The 18194-nt window shown below is 38.2% G+C and overlaps 2 protein-coding genes across 9 annotated transcripts in view; one reads left to right on the plus strand and one right to left on the minus strand.

Moving 5' to 3' along the window:
- Nucleotides 1-9392, plus strand: part of LOC116848008 (UNC93-like protein) — a 96457-nt gene extending 87065 nt beyond the window's left edge. For all 4 annotated transcript variants that reach the window (XM_032823672.1, XM_032823674.1, XM_032823673.1 and 1 more), the window contains one exon: nucleotides 1783-9392. In XM_032823672.1, coding sequence (XP_032679563.1) covers nucleotides 1783-2102 — 320 coding nt within the window. In that variant the 3' untranslated portion in view covers nucleotides 2103-9392. The remainder of the gene's footprint in view (nucleotides 1-1782) is intronic.
- A 616-nt stretch (nucleotides 9393-10008) lies between these two features.
- On the minus strand, nucleotides 10009-17516 carry LOC116848007 (xenotropic and polytropic retrovirus receptor 1 homolog). Of its 5 annotated transcripts, none has more exons than XM_032823667.1 (12): nucleotides 17473-17516; nucleotides 17092-17215; nucleotides 16655-16864; nucleotides 16411-16508; nucleotides 15636-15789; nucleotides 15298-15542; nucleotides 14752-15013; nucleotides 14100-14467; nucleotides 13675-14023; nucleotides 12899-13068; nucleotides 12667-12800; nucleotides 10009-12595 (listed from the first exon to the last, which is right to left on the minus strand). In XM_032823667.1, exons 4-12 carry the CDS (start codon nucleotides 16477-16479, stop codon nucleotides 12328-12330), a joined length of 2019 nt encoding a protein of 672 aa, XP_032679558.1. In that variant the 5' UTR covers nucleotides 16480-16508; nucleotides 16655-16864; nucleotides 17092-17215; nucleotides 17473-17516; the 3' UTR covers nucleotides 10009-12327. The 5 variants fall into 5 exon arrangements, with proteins under 5 accessions (XP_032679558.1, XP_032679559.1, XP_032679561.1 ...); XM_032823668.1 differs by having other exon boundaries at nucleotides 17440-17477; XM_032823670.1 differs by lacking the exon at nucleotides 17473-17516 and having other exon boundaries at nucleotides 17180-17377.
- Nucleotides 17517-18194: the final 678 nt, after the last annotated feature.

Here is an 18194-nt window from a genome sequence, read left to right on the forward strand (position 1 = left end):
TGACCAACTAGTCTCGGTCTTTCTTATCCATGATCACTCCAAACCTATAATTCTTACACGTCATTTTGCTTAACATAATTTAGCTTTGCATTTTGGCTCAATAAAAGAGAAAAATGGATAAAATTTCTTATGTAATAATATTGTAATTATAGTCTCTCGAGCCATTCTCTCGAGTTTTTATTTTCAAACAATTTCTTTGGCTCGTTCTAAAGAAAAAATTTAATTTCCTTGTTAAAATTTATTTTCGTTTTATAAACAAGGAACTAAGATAAAAATTAAAATTCTGCCCTTATAGTTACAGAGAGAGAGAAACTATAACTACATAAACTATTTTATAGGAAACTTTTTCTATTTTCTTGATTAGACTTTTGTATACAAATTATGCAAACCAGAGACGCATGCAAGAGCTGCTGGCAATAGATGCTGTGACGTCATTTCAGCACGAAAAATAATTATTAAAATAATTAATGCGAATATATCACACTTGATTACATATATAAAATTCAAACATATTCACTTATTAATTTTCTTTAAACAAATTCTCGAATATGTTGCTTTTTTAATCTGAAAAAAGTAATTTGCTCCGTAAAAAGTAAACTGTACCAAAATACACACACGCACTTACCTCCCTCTGCTCTGTTCACCAACAGGATTGCACATCCTGCGATTTCCGCCGGCGTAATGGGTCGACGTGTCTCCCGCCGCGCGTTCCACTTTTCTTCCGCGGATTTCCCGTCTCTCTTTATAGGTCTCTCACTTTTCTAACGGGCGAAGCTCGCGAACGGATCTGGTAGTGCGCTATCATTACCGTCATTATGTACTCTCCGAAGGCGCATCTAACGAGAGTCAGGTCAAGGATTTCGCGATACAAGCGGCACCCGTTGATCCTCCGCCACCGTCGCCGCCGTCGTCGCCGGACGAGCCGCGACGATGAGCGTAAAGCGCCGACACGACCGACCTCGATGCACGCACGTGGTATCTGGATGCACCCACACGCGCCGCCGCATACGATTACCGCAAATCCGATAAGAGCACCTGCCAAGTCGAGCCGCAGCAAACGAGATATCTCTCGACGTTAGCTGGCCGCGTCATTTTCTAACGAGTGGGCAGTTTCGCAACGCTCAAATATCCCCGGCTCTATGTGAATTGAAATACTTTTTTCGATATCGCCCCATCAATCGACAATCTAGAAATGCTGCGATAATCACGCTGCAGAGTAACCTGCCGACGATTCATAGTTAATTAGATGAGCCCTCGTGATATTCAATCGTAAATTACTAACATGAGGAAACTCTAGCAAGTAAGAACACGCTTTTAGACAAAGTCATTTTTAAACAGGAAGAAGGAATAATTGTCGTTAAAATTATTGTTTCTTTCCCATAACGTAATGCATGTGTCGATATGGTTATCTTATTTTAATGTATGCGCACCGATCCGATAACAAACTATGTCAAACTTGATCTTAGTCCGGTAACCCTAAAGAGGATCTCTTAACAGAGTTCGTAGGTTAAATAGAACATCTAAAAAAATATGACTTTAACGGAAGTCTTTTATATATGGCCTTCTCTTTTAAAATTAAAAAGAAAATATTTTAACATAAAAAACTCTAGTTGCAATAGATGCTATTTCTTGTAATTCCATATTCTAGACGAAAACCTAATAGAGTATCAAAATAGCCGTTGGGTCGAGAGTAGGATCAACATTTCGACTTTCGGGTACACTTTTTTCCACCTTGCTGTTGCTCGCAATAGATTTGCTGATCGACTCGATGTATCTTCGCAGGACTCTACGGCACGTTGTTCAGGCGCAACAAGGAGGCAGCCTTCTCCAACTACAGACTGTGGGAGAGCGCCGGTTTCGTGATCGCCTATGCGTACAGCACACACCTTTGCGCCCGCATGAAGCTATACGTGTTGCTAACAGTGCTGATCACCGGCACGATGGGCTACATTGTCGTGGAGCTGCTGCACAGGCGCAAGCAACGGCGGCTCAAGGCGATCGCCGAGGACCCGAAGGCCGCCCAGGCCGAGGTGAATCAGCCAGAGGAGACCGACGACGAGAAGGACGACCTCGACGACGAGATCATCATCACCCACCTGTGAGCGACGACGACGCGGTCGTTCCTCCTCATCTTCGCATTACGACGGGACCGCTCGTCTCGTCGACGGGGAAATCGACGATAACGGCGGGAAGCTGCCGGGAAACAGCCGATCGATCGTTCGATTTCGTGGACACATTTTCCTAATCCGACGAACTCTTCCTCTCTATCCTCTCTCGTTCTCGATCGCGGGATCGGCTGTGCAGCTGTCCATCGCGATTCCCCGTCGACGATGATCGCAACGTGAGGGAAATTCGCACCACGACGTGGAGTCACGCACACAAGAGCGCAATATAAGGAGAGAGGACTCGCGAGATCAAGGCCGGCACGACCTCCAAGTGTGAACCGCGCACCTTCCACGATGAAGTGGAAGCACCCAGCGTCAACCGCCTCCCCGCGAGGAAACGCATGTCAATTCGGCTCTCCTGCTCAACGGGAGCAGAACGAGTCAATGATGGACAACACTTGTCGACGCTTGTGCGGTGCTGAGGAACGCGTCGTAGAGATCGTTCTCGTGCTATTGGGAACGTGGGACTTCTGCCGACGTAGCTCGCAGCTTTCGAATCGCTGCGAGATACACGGCGACGAACCATCCCGACGACGACGACGGCGCTCGTGGTGGCTGCAATCTCGACGTTATGTTCGCGGCAGGATTGCGATCGAGTGCGCGCGGTTTCACGCGTGGCTGAACAGTGCATCTCGTTGCGCGCTCGCGAAAGAAACCCGGCGGTCCCGGAACTTGTCAAGTTCGTCCGGTATTTATTACGTGCAGGATTGTCGAATACTGTTCCCGGCGAACCGGAAACGGCAGTCATCACTTGCCATCGCGGATCCTTCGGGAAGAACAATTGAAAAAAAATCGATTCTATCTTTTGCAGATTGCCGAATGTTGTCGAGTATTGTATCTTTAGCGATTTTCTTCCGTGGAGTCCTTTACCGACTCCTTGATTCTGAAAACTCGGAATTTCAGTATTTATATCCTCTTAAGAGTGTGCTCCATTACTCGTTCGTACCTTTTGCTCGACATTTATTGCAAAAACGAAGGGACACGCGCTGATGTCAATGTCAGTCGAATGCATTCAGTGGTCTGTGCGAATTAATGATCACCCGCGAACATTTTTACTTCGAGATACTTAATTAACTGCAAAGATTACTGTATATCGTGTTTAAACACGAAAATGCGCAATGATGTGTCTGCAATCTGTAATTAATGCAAATTGGCATAAGAATCGACAGAAATTGGTCGTATTTGAATAATGATGTCCTCCGGTTTTGTTGAAATTTACAATACTCTATTCTTGAAAGAAAAAAAAAAAGGAAAACGAGAAAAAAGATTGAAAAAGAGAAACTCACTGGCTTACGTCGAGGAACGGCGTTTTTGCGAGTAATGAATGTCGTTATCGGTCACGTCGGCGCGGCGAGATTCCCCCGCATTTTTCGTGCGCGGAACCCACGCGAGAAGCACGTGAGATGTGTGCGTTGGTCTGTAGGTTACAACAGTATTCTACCTGCAAAGAAAAGGCGAGCTAAAAGGAACTGACAGAGATTCATTTAGAGCGCGCGAATTCCTAATCGTCGGGGATTCAAATCACGCGTGATTCGCTCGGGCATTCTGTTTAAAATTCTTTTATCTCGCTTCGCGGAAGCAAATTTGTTTTAATAGAAAAGACCGGCTTGAAAAGATCGTTTCTCTCGTGAGAGTGACAAGGTACCAAAGTAAGCTTTTCTCTTCCTCGCAAGTCTATCGAGTTACGTCACTTTTTTTTAAGATAAGATTGAGTAAATGAAGGTTGGAGAACTCGCTGCTGGAAGGCAGCTGGAAGGAGGAATCTAAAGCTGGAAGATTGAAAATTCCGCGGAACGAATCTCTGTCGATCTTTACCGCTCGACCTATTTTCTGCGGGGACTTTATCGCGCACCACTTTTCACTTGCCCTTGTAGCGTTCTCGACTGCACAGATTTTCATCGGCTTGGGACGAATTGATGAAGTGTTCAAGCCTTTATCCTGCCTGTGATTGACCAGTGGAGGCTTATGACGTCATTGATCAACCTTGAATCGATCAAAACCCGTATAGTCGAAAACGCCATCAGAGACCTAGGAAAAGGTGCAAGAAACATATCAAGTTACTAGAAACACCGTAATCCGCTTGGATACAACATTCCGTCCTACCATATTCTACCCGATAGCTTAAGAGTCTACGACATAAGCTTAGGAATACGGACGCAATCCTAGCGAGATCCATTCTTCGCCGTGCCGATGGAACGCCGATTATCTCTCTGACCGAAATGGAAAGACGCGAGATTTTACAAAGAAACGTAAATTGAACGTTTTGATTCTCCGTTTCGCCATTTTTGTGTTCGGTCTTATTCTTCTCATGCATCTTCAGTGCAACTTAGAGCAAAGTATCACGACTGCGTTATATTGGATCGCATATATCTCCTTATACGTTTATTTATAAAAGAATCGTACGTGAGAATATTGAAAACTCCTCTGTATCTCGCAGCGGCGAGTGTTGTAATATTCGTGAGACTATAGAGGAATTTCTTCTAAATTCCTTCTAAATACTCCAATTAATCTCTGGCTTAATTGAGCTTCGGCTATCGAGCATCCCGCTATGTAATCACAAGTGCGTGCATAGGCAAGACCGAGAGAAAGCTCGCCGTTGCTAAAAATAACCGTCTTCTCATAAAATGTGCGATTCTGTTGAATGGCAGAGTTGTCCTTAATCGATGTTACCGGTTTATGGATTGCCCGTCAGAACAAATCTCGCTGCCTTTAGCTCTGCGCGAACTCGACGAATTGCGACCTGTAGCAAATCTCCTCAATTCTCTAGACAACCGAAACGGTGAATACTCAGCAGTGCTTAGGTGATCTTCGTAAAATTTACAAAATAACAAAGATTACTGTAATAACCAATCCTGGTAAAATCATGCAAAAAAGATATAATTGTCTGAATTTGATGAAATTAATTTATGTACGGCGAGATGGCCACATCAGGTATTTTCTCCCGGAGAAAAGTTTCTTCCCGCGTTCTGCTTGTCTCCAGAAATCTCTCTGTAGTGTCTCACGAGACACCGTAATTGCCGGGGACGGTTTCATCAGTGAGGAGCCGATGCAACCCGGGTTACGATCGCGTCTTTCCTCTTTGCAGTTTATCCGATGTTTAAGCAATATCTACAATGAAAACTTAAGCCATAAGACTTAAGCTTTAAGCCATAAGAAATTGACCAATCACAATGAAATATGAGGAAAATAATAAAAAATCAGTGATTAGTTAATTTCTTATGGCTTAAAGCTTAAGTTGCTTGAGTTCTCATTATAGACATCGCTATATCGACCCTACAACGATAAAGCACCGGCGATTGCTCGAGTCGCGTCTCGGGGGAACGAGCGTTTCCCCGACGCGGCCACTTTTTCCCGCGGTGGCGCGGATCAGAACGGGACGGGCAAGAAGCTGGGGACAGGAAACTCGTGAACGAGAATCCTGTCTCCTCCACCTCCTCCTTCTCTGGAAAGGTAGAAGGAGGAGGAGGAGAAGGATATTCAGCCTCGCGCCGACTGCCTATTTATATACCGCTGGTACTTATCCGTCCGTCCGACCGACACGGTCCGGTCAGCTTCCAACGACGCGGCCCGGCGCCGCGTCCGTCTCGTTACCTTCTTATTACACTCATCCACTTTCTTGCTCGTTTTCCGCGCTACCACTGACTCGGCAACTCGTCCTCCACTGTCGGAGCGACGCGGCGCGGTTTTCTGCGCGACATCTTTTCTCACAAAGAGCTCCTTAAGGCTTCTGGAAGGGGTCAATCGTGAATTTTTTCCTCTGGTGCGAACTCGTGAAAAATAAAAAATCTGATCATGGAAATACATGTAAATGTTCACTTTTCGCAAATTTACATTGGAAGAAAGGAGTCGCCTCCAAGTACTGTAAAATTATTCACTTTTCACATGCCTTCATGCCACAAAAATTACACGATTAATAAGTCAGATCGAATTCACGTGGAAAGATTCATAATCGATGCCTTGGCTATTTGTTGCGGCCATTTTGTTCGACGACGTCAGAAGCGAGGAAACGTATGCCCAAAATGCCCGCAAAGCACGTCGAAATAAAAAAATGCCACTTGCAATTCTTTAAGCCTTTAAAATACTCTGAACACTTCCGTTTTGTATTCCGTTTTGTAATAATCGATAAGTAACTGTAAAATTAACATTATGTGTGACCTTTCTTCTTAACCTACATTTTCTTATTAATCTGTCTCTCTCATTTTACAATCCAGACAGCACAAGATCCCAGGGGATGACCTGAGGACGTTCTCAAAACATCTTTAAGATGTCTTGTTCTGTAAGATCTGTGCTGTTTTGGGAATTGTTTATTAATCGTTAGAACAAAAGTGTTTGGGATATTTTGCAGGCGTGCTTAATCGATTGCAAATGTCGTTTTTCGGATATATCCTTTTATTTCGATATATTTTGCAGGAATTTCGGCATGCATTTTCGCGCTTCTTCTGACGCCATTAATCAAGATAGCTATGGCGAAAAGCCAGGAGCCTTAATAATCATGCTGGAAGCCGCACGTCGAACAGACGAACGCGAAATGCTTTGCTCGCTTTTACGCGCGTCCCTCCTCTCTATTTTTCTCTTATTTCTTCCTCCTTTTCTTTACCTTCTCCCTGTGTCTCTGCCTCCCCTCCTCTCTCTCTCTCTCTCCTTCTTTTTCTCGCTCCTCATCTTCTCAATGCCGCGGAAAGTATTACAGCTTCTTGACGGGGTCACGTTACTTTTGTTTTTTTATCCTACGCCTTTCCTCCCTCCCTTCTTTCTTCCCTCGCGATAAATATCCTCGCCGCAGGAGTCCTGAAAGTGGAATGAAACGAACGACGGTGATCAGTATTAATCACACTAAGTAAACGACGCCCGGTCGCGCAATCATTTTCTCGCGTATCTCACTTGATGCGCATCCCCACGTATGTACTCGCGCCAGAATAACATGTAATTCTTATCGAGATAACGTAAGAAGCGATGAGCTTTATTGTTACGTTTTAAGGAAAAGCCGAGAAACTGTTGTGCCGCGCGGCGTGAACATTCTTGTGTATCTGCCACAGACAATGCAACCTGTAGAGACTATCCCCCTTTTTTCGCAAAAATTCTGCGAAAAGTTGTAGAAAATAAATTATTCTCAGCAATGCAACCCAGATGGAGACCTTTTTGCTCTCTTTGCAAAAATTGTAAAGTGAATACAAGGCGAACGTGATGACTCAATCGAAGACAATCGCGTCAGAGAGCGGTGCGTTCTATCGCAAACACGCCGACGACACATTCTGATATATTATATATATTATACACGCCTTATTATACACATAGGATATCCAGTTTCGTAGTCGCATCGAGAATGAATATTTCCTGCGGCGTTCTGCCAGCTCTATCTTATCCTTTATTTGTTGCATCACGAACATTGTAGATTTAAGTAGCTCAAGTTATTCGTTTGTATGGGTGTAGCGGATGAATGGGATTAACGTTGAAGTCGTTGTCGAAAGGATGAAACGAGCGAGTGATTACGAACACGCATTCGTTAATAATTGTGTTATTAAAGCGTGCGACAATAAGTCGGCGAATCTCTTAGCTTGAGTTCGACTCGGCCCCCGATCCTATTCATTCGCGATCATTATGCACATTAATATTGTAATTAGTTAAATAGGATTACGGCACGAGACACATGAACGTCGGTGAGACGAAAGGTCGAAAACTTGTCTGCGTGAAAGAGACTTTGGTGTAATTCTAGAGAAGCACCGTTTCTACTTTTGTGTCGGGGACTTCATCTTACACGAATTATAATCTGCACTTTGAACGCGTCAAAAAGACATGGTTTACTGGGGACCACGATCTAACAAATACTTGTAAGCCTGCGAGATTAGACTTCTTAGATATTTTACTGAAAGATATTAAGTTTCAATATGTGTACCCCCTCTTCTCTTATATATATATATATATATATATATATATATATATATATATATATATATAATATTTACAGCGCGTTATGTATGTGCAATATAAATATAAATAAAAAAGAATATATATATATATATAAATGATTGTTTATGAGATCACACGCGCCGAATGCTATCCGGGCTGACATAGAAATCCACGTTAGTTCTTTCATATATGACATAAAGATCCACATTAGTCTTACTCTTATTGAGATTTGTAAATATTCAATATTAGTATTAATCGTTAGGCATAATTGTGAAAACGAAAGGAGCAACGCACATCGAGCAAGTTTTACACATTGTTTTCTGTTACTCTTATTTAACTACGTTCGTGCGCGTCGAAAAAGCATAGAGTATCCCCCTGGAATATTGTTATCCCCTTTGCTTCTTCCCTTATATTCGAGATCGCTGGATCTGTTCTCTTCACGCTCGTTCGCGTTCCCTTATCCCAGATAGACATATTTTAGCATATTGTCTGAGTAATGAATTGAGAATTAAAAATTGTAGTGCAAATGCGTAAAAACGTGTCATAAAACAAGAATTTTGTCAGTATGTAAAAGAAGGCATCTGATGCTACGAAAATTGTTATTTATTTGCTGGCAAGAGACCGCAAATATGATCTGAAATTTAATCTAGTAATTAGAAGTAAACGTTTTGATTCCAAATATGGTGTAATATGAAATGGTATTTCTTAAAATAATATCTTTTAAACATGTGCTCCTGCAATAGTATGACAAGGTATACATTAATTGTTTGCATACCATGTTCAGCATATCTGTCTATCTAGGATATCTATCCAAAGCATGAGCATATACTTGTCTCGTTTTAAATACAGGGAGCGCGTTGAAGCATCATTGTAATCGAATGGATCATGCGTTTAAATATTCGTCACTTTTAGGACTCGCACGAACGCGGTTGTTATTATACATATATCCTTAGATAAGCTAAGGGGATTTGGCGTATCTGCTAAGTTTGTTGTTTTATCTACGATGTAAGATGTCTGACGTCGTCTGTTGTTGACGCGTCTTTAACAACATTGTACAGTATATATTATTATTATCTTCCCACACGCGCATACACATACACATACACACACACACTTCCTTATGTTATACCGTTGCGTTCGATTGTTATCGTACATTATGATGACACGCTGATCATAGTTATAATCATTAAATTGTTAAATTGTCGTCTCAGATTATTGCAGCTATAGTTAATAATATATTATTATGTCATCATGACCGACACGTAATGTTATATGTAAAGGTTAAGAATCATTTTATTAAAACTGTCAATTAAGATATAATGAATGTGAAGTTTGTTCATTCCTCAGTCTCTCTCCAATTGATGTAACCACGCTTTTGTTCAAGCATGTGTCCATTTTCTACGGAAGAGAACAGTAATTCTTGTTGAGTTTGTCAGATTCGAAAGAAATCTATATCTAAAAATGGCAAATGTTTTATAGTATAGTTTAAAACATAATTTGTACGATCTGTTTATTTAATGAGTCATTTTCGTGAGAAAACGCGATAAGCTAAGAAATAAAGAAATAATTTAGGTAGCTGAAAATTCGTAACTTTTTATAAATATAAATTTTTTATCTAATAAACACACACGATACCAATAAGATAGATCTACGTGGAAATCTGCGAAATAATAGCTTTTATAACCCAAGTTCTCGGAGGACGACAAAACAAAGGAGGAAGCGCGGTATTATTACACGTTATCTTGTTACGTAATTCTATTGCAAACGCCATTTACTCGAACGAAGTTAAGACTTATTCGCTATTCTACAGCGTTACAAATCTAAATTTATACAACTAAAATGAAACGTACAAGTATATCGGGTTGCTACTTTTTCTCGACTGCTAAACATCTCGTTAACCTCATTAATAATAATGTGTATTAAAACACTGCTAAAATGTCATGTATTATAATGAGTTTATTACAATAGTGAAAATTATTTACAAGATTTCACTTGAATAATTATGTATTCACATTAGCAGTCTATATGCATGTGTATATATGTAGGGGTATGTGTGTGTATATTTGCAGTATAATAATATAAAAATATCCAATATTTTCGTATTACAGCCAACTTTTACGATTATTTATACAAGAAAATAGTGATATAAAATGATTATTTATAAAGGAAAATAGTCATCACAATTATTGGAATACAAGATCTAATATGTGTAAAATTCGTTTCTAGAGCCCTAATGTTATTTACTAAGGTAAAGATTCTCTACAGATAAGTACCTGCAAATTAAGCACGAAAGAACAAAATAAATACAACTATCTCAACAAAATTTCAATATAGAAAATATAACTATAATCCTCTAGGCTACATATGATACTATTTTTCTTAACATAATATTGTTACAATAATAAGTGATTTTTTATTTAATAAAGTTCAATGCTCTCTATATATCATAGGTCCCATAAAATTCTGCACCGATATATGATCTGCTCAGTAAATCATACAAAGAAGTAAATGTTAAAGATTGAAGAGGTATTATATTTCATTGTCTTTAAGTCTACTTTCTTGTATGATTTATAATCATGGTCTTAATTATTCCATGGCACATCTGTATAAATAAATGCTATAGATAACTGATAAAATTTTGAATAATACAGTAATACACACAAATCTACTACCTAGTCTTATTATTGAGCATGTTTTTTTTTTCATGTAAGTAACAACTGAAAGAGCGCACCAGATAGCACAAAGTACATTGCTCATATTTTTTATCATATACTAGTATCATAACAAGGGATATTATGTTTATATATAAATAGTTGGCTAAATATAATACTGTTTTATGTATGAAATGCTAAGTATCTAAATACATTTTATTAGTAAATTAAACATACGAAATATTTTATTAGTTTTCACACATTTTTTTCTGATGAAGTTAGGAGCACATAAAGTGGCACGATTGCGAGCCACTACTTACGAGCTTCCAAGGTAATCAGTTGACAGGACTCAAAATGATCGTATACGAAACATCTGATATCAATTACAGCTAAAAGTATCCAAAGGAAAAAAACGTAAGATTTTTATTATAATTTTATCTACTATATAAAAGTATCATATTTACTATGTATATTGTCATGTTAGCTTATCATAACTAATTATCACGCAAGCTCGTAAACAATGGCTCGCAATCGTGATTATTTTACGTGATGCAAACTTCACTTGAGAAAATATGCGAAAACTATTGTGCAAACGAGTGTACATCTCTACTTTCTTCATCGACCAAAAGCAGCGTATATTCGCTTCGATGTGATCGTACACACCTGATATAAATATCGCAATATATACAATACATGTAAAAAAGTATCTTATAACAGCCTCTAGTATTGGTATATATTTAATATCACTTATACGTTATGAGCATAATAACGTTAGACTATGCTGCATAAATATTCTATCTGTCTACTTATAATATTCGTACAGATATTTACACAGCATTGATCTACAACGATTTAAACAATGGCGTTTTTTTGTCTTTTAGAATAAGTTTGGTAGTGATACAGCCGATAAAATTATTATGGCAGACAAAACGACCGATCTATTCGCCAATAACGGCACAATTCGTAAAGCTCTCGTGACATGCGAGACACACGCGTCATATAATGTAATATATTATATTTTACTACGTGTCTAGATCTGAAGCCTACAAAATTCGTAAAGCTGTTTCGTTTATTCAACCTCAGACAGCACAAGGAACGTCTTGGGGATGTCTTGGAGACGTCTTTAAGATATCCCTTAGAAATCTGTACTGTCTGTAACACTATGTCTATTCGCTATTTTTCTGTGCTGGAAGACTTTTAGTGCAAACTAGGATTCCTTAGATCAGTGTACGGAATTTGTTGCACATTCGAGTCGATTATCATCTATTGATTAAATAAACTACTAACATGCATTTATCTCGCTCTTGAATTAACTCGAACATGCAACAGAATATCAATACATTCGATCATTACAACTTCATTGTAAAATGTATGTTTTACAACTTCATTGTAAAATGTGTGTTACGTGAAAAATATAACATAAAAGGCACTGTAACAACCCCGAATCTACGATCAGCTGAAACTCTAGTGATTATCTATAGTCTAACAAAATCAAGTGTATATTAACTGTAAATCGCACGGAATTATATCTCGCCGTCTAAGTACGAAACTTCGAAATACTTACAAGTGTTGCAAATTTAAGAAAACATTGTATAAATCTTGAGCTACATCAAACTGGCATTCGAAATTTCGAGGTCTATAGTTTCATCCTTAAGTAACGCTCGCCTATCCTCCTTCACGTTACCCTGTTTTTTACCGCCGCCCTTGCGTTTTCCTCTGTTAACTACGCCATCGATTTCATCCATCATACGCAGAATTTGCGTCTGGTCGGAGCTGTCTATCGGAGCTATTGAGATATCACGTACGGCTCGGAATTTGCCGCAGTTATTTAAATGCTCGTTCTCCAGTCGGAAAAAATTCCATACAAATCGCCTGGAAACAGTCTCATGTAAAGGGAGGTACACATACGAGAGGGAATTGTCGCTTGGGTTCGCCGGTCTCACCTGAAAACCTCAAGAGGCGCTACTATGGAAGTCATTAGGTCATTAGAGACATACTCTAATTCAATGAGAATAAAACTGACGATCCACACAAAGCGTAGTATAAAATCTTCTATTATTGCGAAGTAATAAAATCCCTGAAACACACGCAAGATTTAACATCTTTCCTTGTAGTTTAAAGTTTACTTAGTGTTTAAAGTTGTAGTTTAAAATTTACTTAGTACGCATTACTTACAGTTGCCGAGTAAACCATCTCTTCACGGAGAAATCGGTTTTCACCGGCGTTTTTATCTAAAAGGCCCCAATCCATCTTAAGATCCCATGTGAAGGAGTATATCGAGCTTGCAAAACTACAAAACAACCACGCCCATAACCACCCGTTCTCCCAACGATTTGCATATTCCACTGAAAATATTCGAGTATATTCGTCTTTTTATTATTTCTTTTTTATGAATTTTTGTTCATACAATATTCACAAATTATTTAATATAATATAATTATATATAGAGTTTCTGATAATACACATAAAACTCTCGTATACGTGTAGATTAAGTTCAAATTGAACAAAAAATTTCTCTATCATTTTGTAAAATACGTAAAATGTTGAGTCATTACTTGATGAATTTTTTAATTCATCAATTAATAACTCAAATTGGTGAGAATTAAAATTGATGAATAATTACGCGAGATACTGCAGATAAACGGTGATATCGATATCTACCGTCGTGTGCTTATACATTAGGTCAAACTGAACAAAACAGTCCTCTACCATTCAACCACGTAGACTTTTTTTATTATTAATTAAGAAGATTGGCAAATAATTATATGTACGATAGCCCGCCAATCTTCTTTAATTAATAACTCCAAAATCTAAGTGATTATTTGCAATGGTAGATGAATCTTTTGTTCAGTTTAATGTAATCTACACGAGAGAGAGAGAGGATTATATATGTTATCGTTAAATATCCTATGTAAAAGATACATTTTATAATTATAATAAGCACAACGTACCTGCGTAATAGCTGGATAAAGTGTTAGTCGCGACAACAATGAAAGTCATAGCATACTTTCCAGCGTTCGCCAAATGCGGGAATGCTTCTCTGGAGTCTCGGTAGCGGCGAACGCATTGCGAAAAGCGAAACCATGCCGGCAGGCAACTAACAATTGATCTAATGACGACAGAAGCGTAACCAGACGTACATTCTGTATTGTCATTCTGTACATGCCAGTCGCCATTCATTATGTAAAAGCATATTAGAAAATATAAATCAACGAACGCTGTCGCTAGACTGTTGAGCTGATCGGCCAGCCAGAAGTCGGCGAAATTGACATACGCAAATGGCGATATCACGACACGTAGCTGGAACAACGCAAAGAACCATTAATACTCAATCTTTTCGCAGAATAAACTATTGAAATGCACGAATTATACATACGATGATTTTCAATAACCACCAACGAGCTTCATGGCGAAATATCTTTAGTGGATTTATCAAAAAAATCACCATAATGCAGACAAGTACTAATGGATTTACATATGGCGGTATACTCAAACTGGCGCTATACAGAAAGCTCAGCAAGCTGAGTGTCCAAATTACTCCAAGTACAGCAGCCAATTCCATGAGATGCTGCTCGGAGAGGTGATTTCGTGGATCCAGTTCAAATATTAAAACATGATTCACACCAGAAGATCTCCAGCCGTAAACGTTAACTCCGATAAGAAACAAAAATTCGATAATAAGCAAGGGACCACGATATAGTCTAAATGCGATCTTCAGGTTTTCCCCGCCATCGTGGAAGATAGCTGAAAGTAAATAAGTTTGGGTGATACAGTTGCACAAACATGTCATGGATTATAATGTATAGGAGAAAGTTTTAGAGTCTCGAAAAATTTTCTCTTGCAACACGGATTTTTATAGCACGCGGTACTGATCGCATAAGTATCGGTTTTAATCTCATAAACTCATGCTAAAAATATGGCCAAAGTCATACGTGTTGAGAAATTTGAAATGAGCGCAAAATGGAAATATTTAGAGAATCTCAAAACTTTCTCAGAAATTTCCGTCTATGCGAATGATTTTCTAATACCTGTAAGAACAACCGCAACCGCCAGGACAATAAAACTGCCAGAAAACAAGCCGACCTTAAAGGTGGTCCATGGACTTTGCTGCTCGCCAAGTGGTGGCACCCGAAGGCGTTTCATAGCACGTTGTCGATTTCCACCTTCCAAATCGTTGATCACTGTAGTTTCAGTTTCCTGTATCATTCTGTTGATATCCTTGGAGGTATAGAAGTGCGAGTTCTCCACACACTCGACTCTCCATTTTGAACCAGCGTCAACCGACAATAACTGGAAGCAATTGTTGGTAACACGTTAGATAGAAATTAGGGCTATTGCGTGATGATACAACACAGATCATAAAGACAATTTTTAGTTTTTACTTGGTCATAGAGGGATTATGGGTTTTATGTCATGCATATAGCAGCTGGCTGTCGCACCACTGTTTTGCAATTACGAAGGAAAATATACAATGACAATGATTTTGGGACAATTGTAGCCTCTGAAAGTACACAAGCTGTGACTAGTGAGCACAAAAGTACAAGAGACGCGGTCACACCGCCTAATGCGGATACCTTATCGTGTTTCTTGAGAATCTTGCGGAATCCAGTGTGATTTAAGGTTTGATAGCTTTGAAGCAGGACAAGAGAAAGATAGAATTCCGAAAATGCGAGTTTAAGCTCTCTCAGCTTTCTGGTAGGTATGGACGGCATCGTGCTAGTTTTCTCTTTGTTTTTTCCACTTCTCTGTTGCAGTTCCAACGCAGTTTTCAACTCACTTTGCAACGCTGCATATTTGCGCGTAGCTTCTGCCAATTTTTCTGTGACAAGCAGAAAATATAATTGACACAATTTTTTACAAAAAGATAAGAAAAGATTGTGAAATAATTTTTGTGCCAAGAACATTCTCTTACCAGAGTAAAATGTATTGATTTTTTTTAATTCACGATCACAGAATGTGAAGAAGATTTCATCAAATGATGCAAAATGACGGGATATCACTTCTGGTTCTACACTCTCAGCGGATGGTGCCTCTTCCATCGCTGTATAAAGCATTGCTTTCATTTCCTGTAAATTCAAGAAAATGAAACAATTTATCAGGAACATTTGGAAGTTAGTATTTCACTACAGATTCTTTGTATCTTATGAGTGTACTTAGATAGCACAAAATATGAATATTTTTATGAAATATGAATGTTCTTAATCCAAAATACTCATGTCTAATATTCTATAAATATACATACAATATTCTATGGTAGAGATCTATATAATAGAAAAAATGTTCTTAAGACATTCTATCAAGTTTATCCATTGCGCATGTGTAATACATTCATGTGAGTGTAAAGTTTTCATAATGTTCCAAGTAGTAATATGCATTTATTATTTTAGCTTAGTAGTACACATATTTACGAAATAAAATACTGAAGTTATTTTTTTATAATTGCAAAAATAAAATCAATGATCAACTTATATATTGTAAATATTCTACACACATTTACAGAACATTTATAGTTGTATCATTTGAATATACTATGAACATATAAATACTTTCATTGCACTTATAGAATAAACAAATATTTGCAAAGAATATTCATAAAAACTTTACAGAATATTCTCCTATGTTCTTCCTGGATATTATAAAGCTCCATAAATATAGTATAAATTTGGATACCTGTATTTCAGCCATACCTCATAGCTAATATATTGCTTACGCCACTCAGGCGTTATATGAGCGGACAAGTGTTCTGCAAACTTCATGTTGCTTCATAGACTGCAGCTGAATGTGTCTGAAAGAAAGATACGAGCAATATGAGTCTCAAGTAGAAATAACAATTGTAGAAGCCACATTTGTAAATACAAGGTTACAAGGAAGCTTGTGCAAAGTACACAAAAACAACATAACAAATTGGCACAAAATCGCTTAGATACTCACCTTGGTTGAACTAAATCTTGAATAAGGTTATAAACACCACTTATATATCGCCAAACTTTGTCGGCGTCGGCTGATCAAACGTCTTATCCCTTGATGTTTGGTGTAAATATTTGATCGCAACGCAGATAAAACTATTTGGCGTTCGCTAGCTACAGATGAGTCAACTGTCAAGAATCTTCGTACGCGGCATTAATGAGAGTTCCATTAAATCTAGAGTAGTAATTTACATTATCTTCAAAAATGAATATTGAAATGTAGAAACTTTGTTATATCAGAGATCTTATTTGAAAGAAATTTAAGTAGCAAATAAGGTTACTCAATTGAACAGAAAGAAATAATATAATAATAACAGGTTAACATATGATGTTTGAAAACGAGTAAAATGACAAACGTAATATATATATATAAATATATGTATACATAAACATGGAAGAAACCTGATAGATCTTTGCGTTATCATTCCGGATTTATTAGACTATTGATTCGGCTAACTAATATTCCTGGAATTACTCCTTGGCTTCTCACCCATCATCCGTGCATATGCGAAACAATCGATATTTCCTACGGGTCGTTTCGTCATATGATTACATTTATAAGAAATCCAAAAGGAGTTGTTATGCTCCAAGTGTTTGCACATTCAATGACATTTATGGTAGAATATTTTTAGAGTAAGAACAAGCATACATATATAGAATTAATATATTATTCAAGTAACATTAATCAGTTACATATATATTTTAAAATATTAATATTATTCGAAAAGTCTGTCTAATACTTATTTTTACCATCGTATTATTTATTTAGAAATAAAAATATACCACTTAAAATAATGGCTGCATTCAGCAGAGAAAGCTGCTTTGCAACTGTTGTAAAATTTGTGAATCTGATTAGTACATGCCCTTGGATTTAATTAAAATTAAGAACATACTCCAATCAAATTCACGAATTTTACAACAATGCAAAGCAGCTTTGGGTGCGTTCAGCGAACTCACAATTGTACAATAGTTGAGCAATTCGTCAATGTAATTGGTCTAGATTTAGGGATCTAACAGTAAGAACCAATAATCGCTGATTGCTCACTGAGCGCTTTTTCCGTTGAACGCGCCCTTTCTCTGCTGAACGCAACCATTGTATCTGGATCTACTGTTAAGTCGTAATATTTGGAAATAAATATTTAACTGATTGTTGAGCAGCACTACTAAAAGTCCGACTACTTTATTGTTGAGTTATACTACGACTTGTCCTACTAAAGACGCTAGTTGTAATGAGTGTTTTCCATTTAATAACACAAGTCGACACAAGGATCATCCTATCTTAGTTACTCATTGAATATGGAACAAAGACAAAATAATGCTTATGTTATTAAATGGAAAGCACTTATGTCGACTTCTGTTATTAAATGGAAAGTACCCAATGAGTTGCACAGGTCATCATTGGTCTGTTCCTTTTAGCTGCACTGCTAAACTAGTGTTTAAGCAGGACCAATCATAGGGACTACGAATACTCGTTCTAGTATGGCTGCGTTCCGAAATTTACTGCC

This window comes from Odontomachus brunneus, unplaced genomic scaffold, assembly GCF_010583005.1.
Source record: "Odontomachus brunneus isolate Ranch 3 - 2012 unplaced genomic scaffold, Obru_v1 Obru_scaffold_087, whole genome shotgun sequence".
NCBI classification, from domain to species: Eukaryota; Metazoa; Arthropoda; class Insecta; order Hymenoptera; family Formicidae; genus Odontomachus; species Odontomachus brunneus.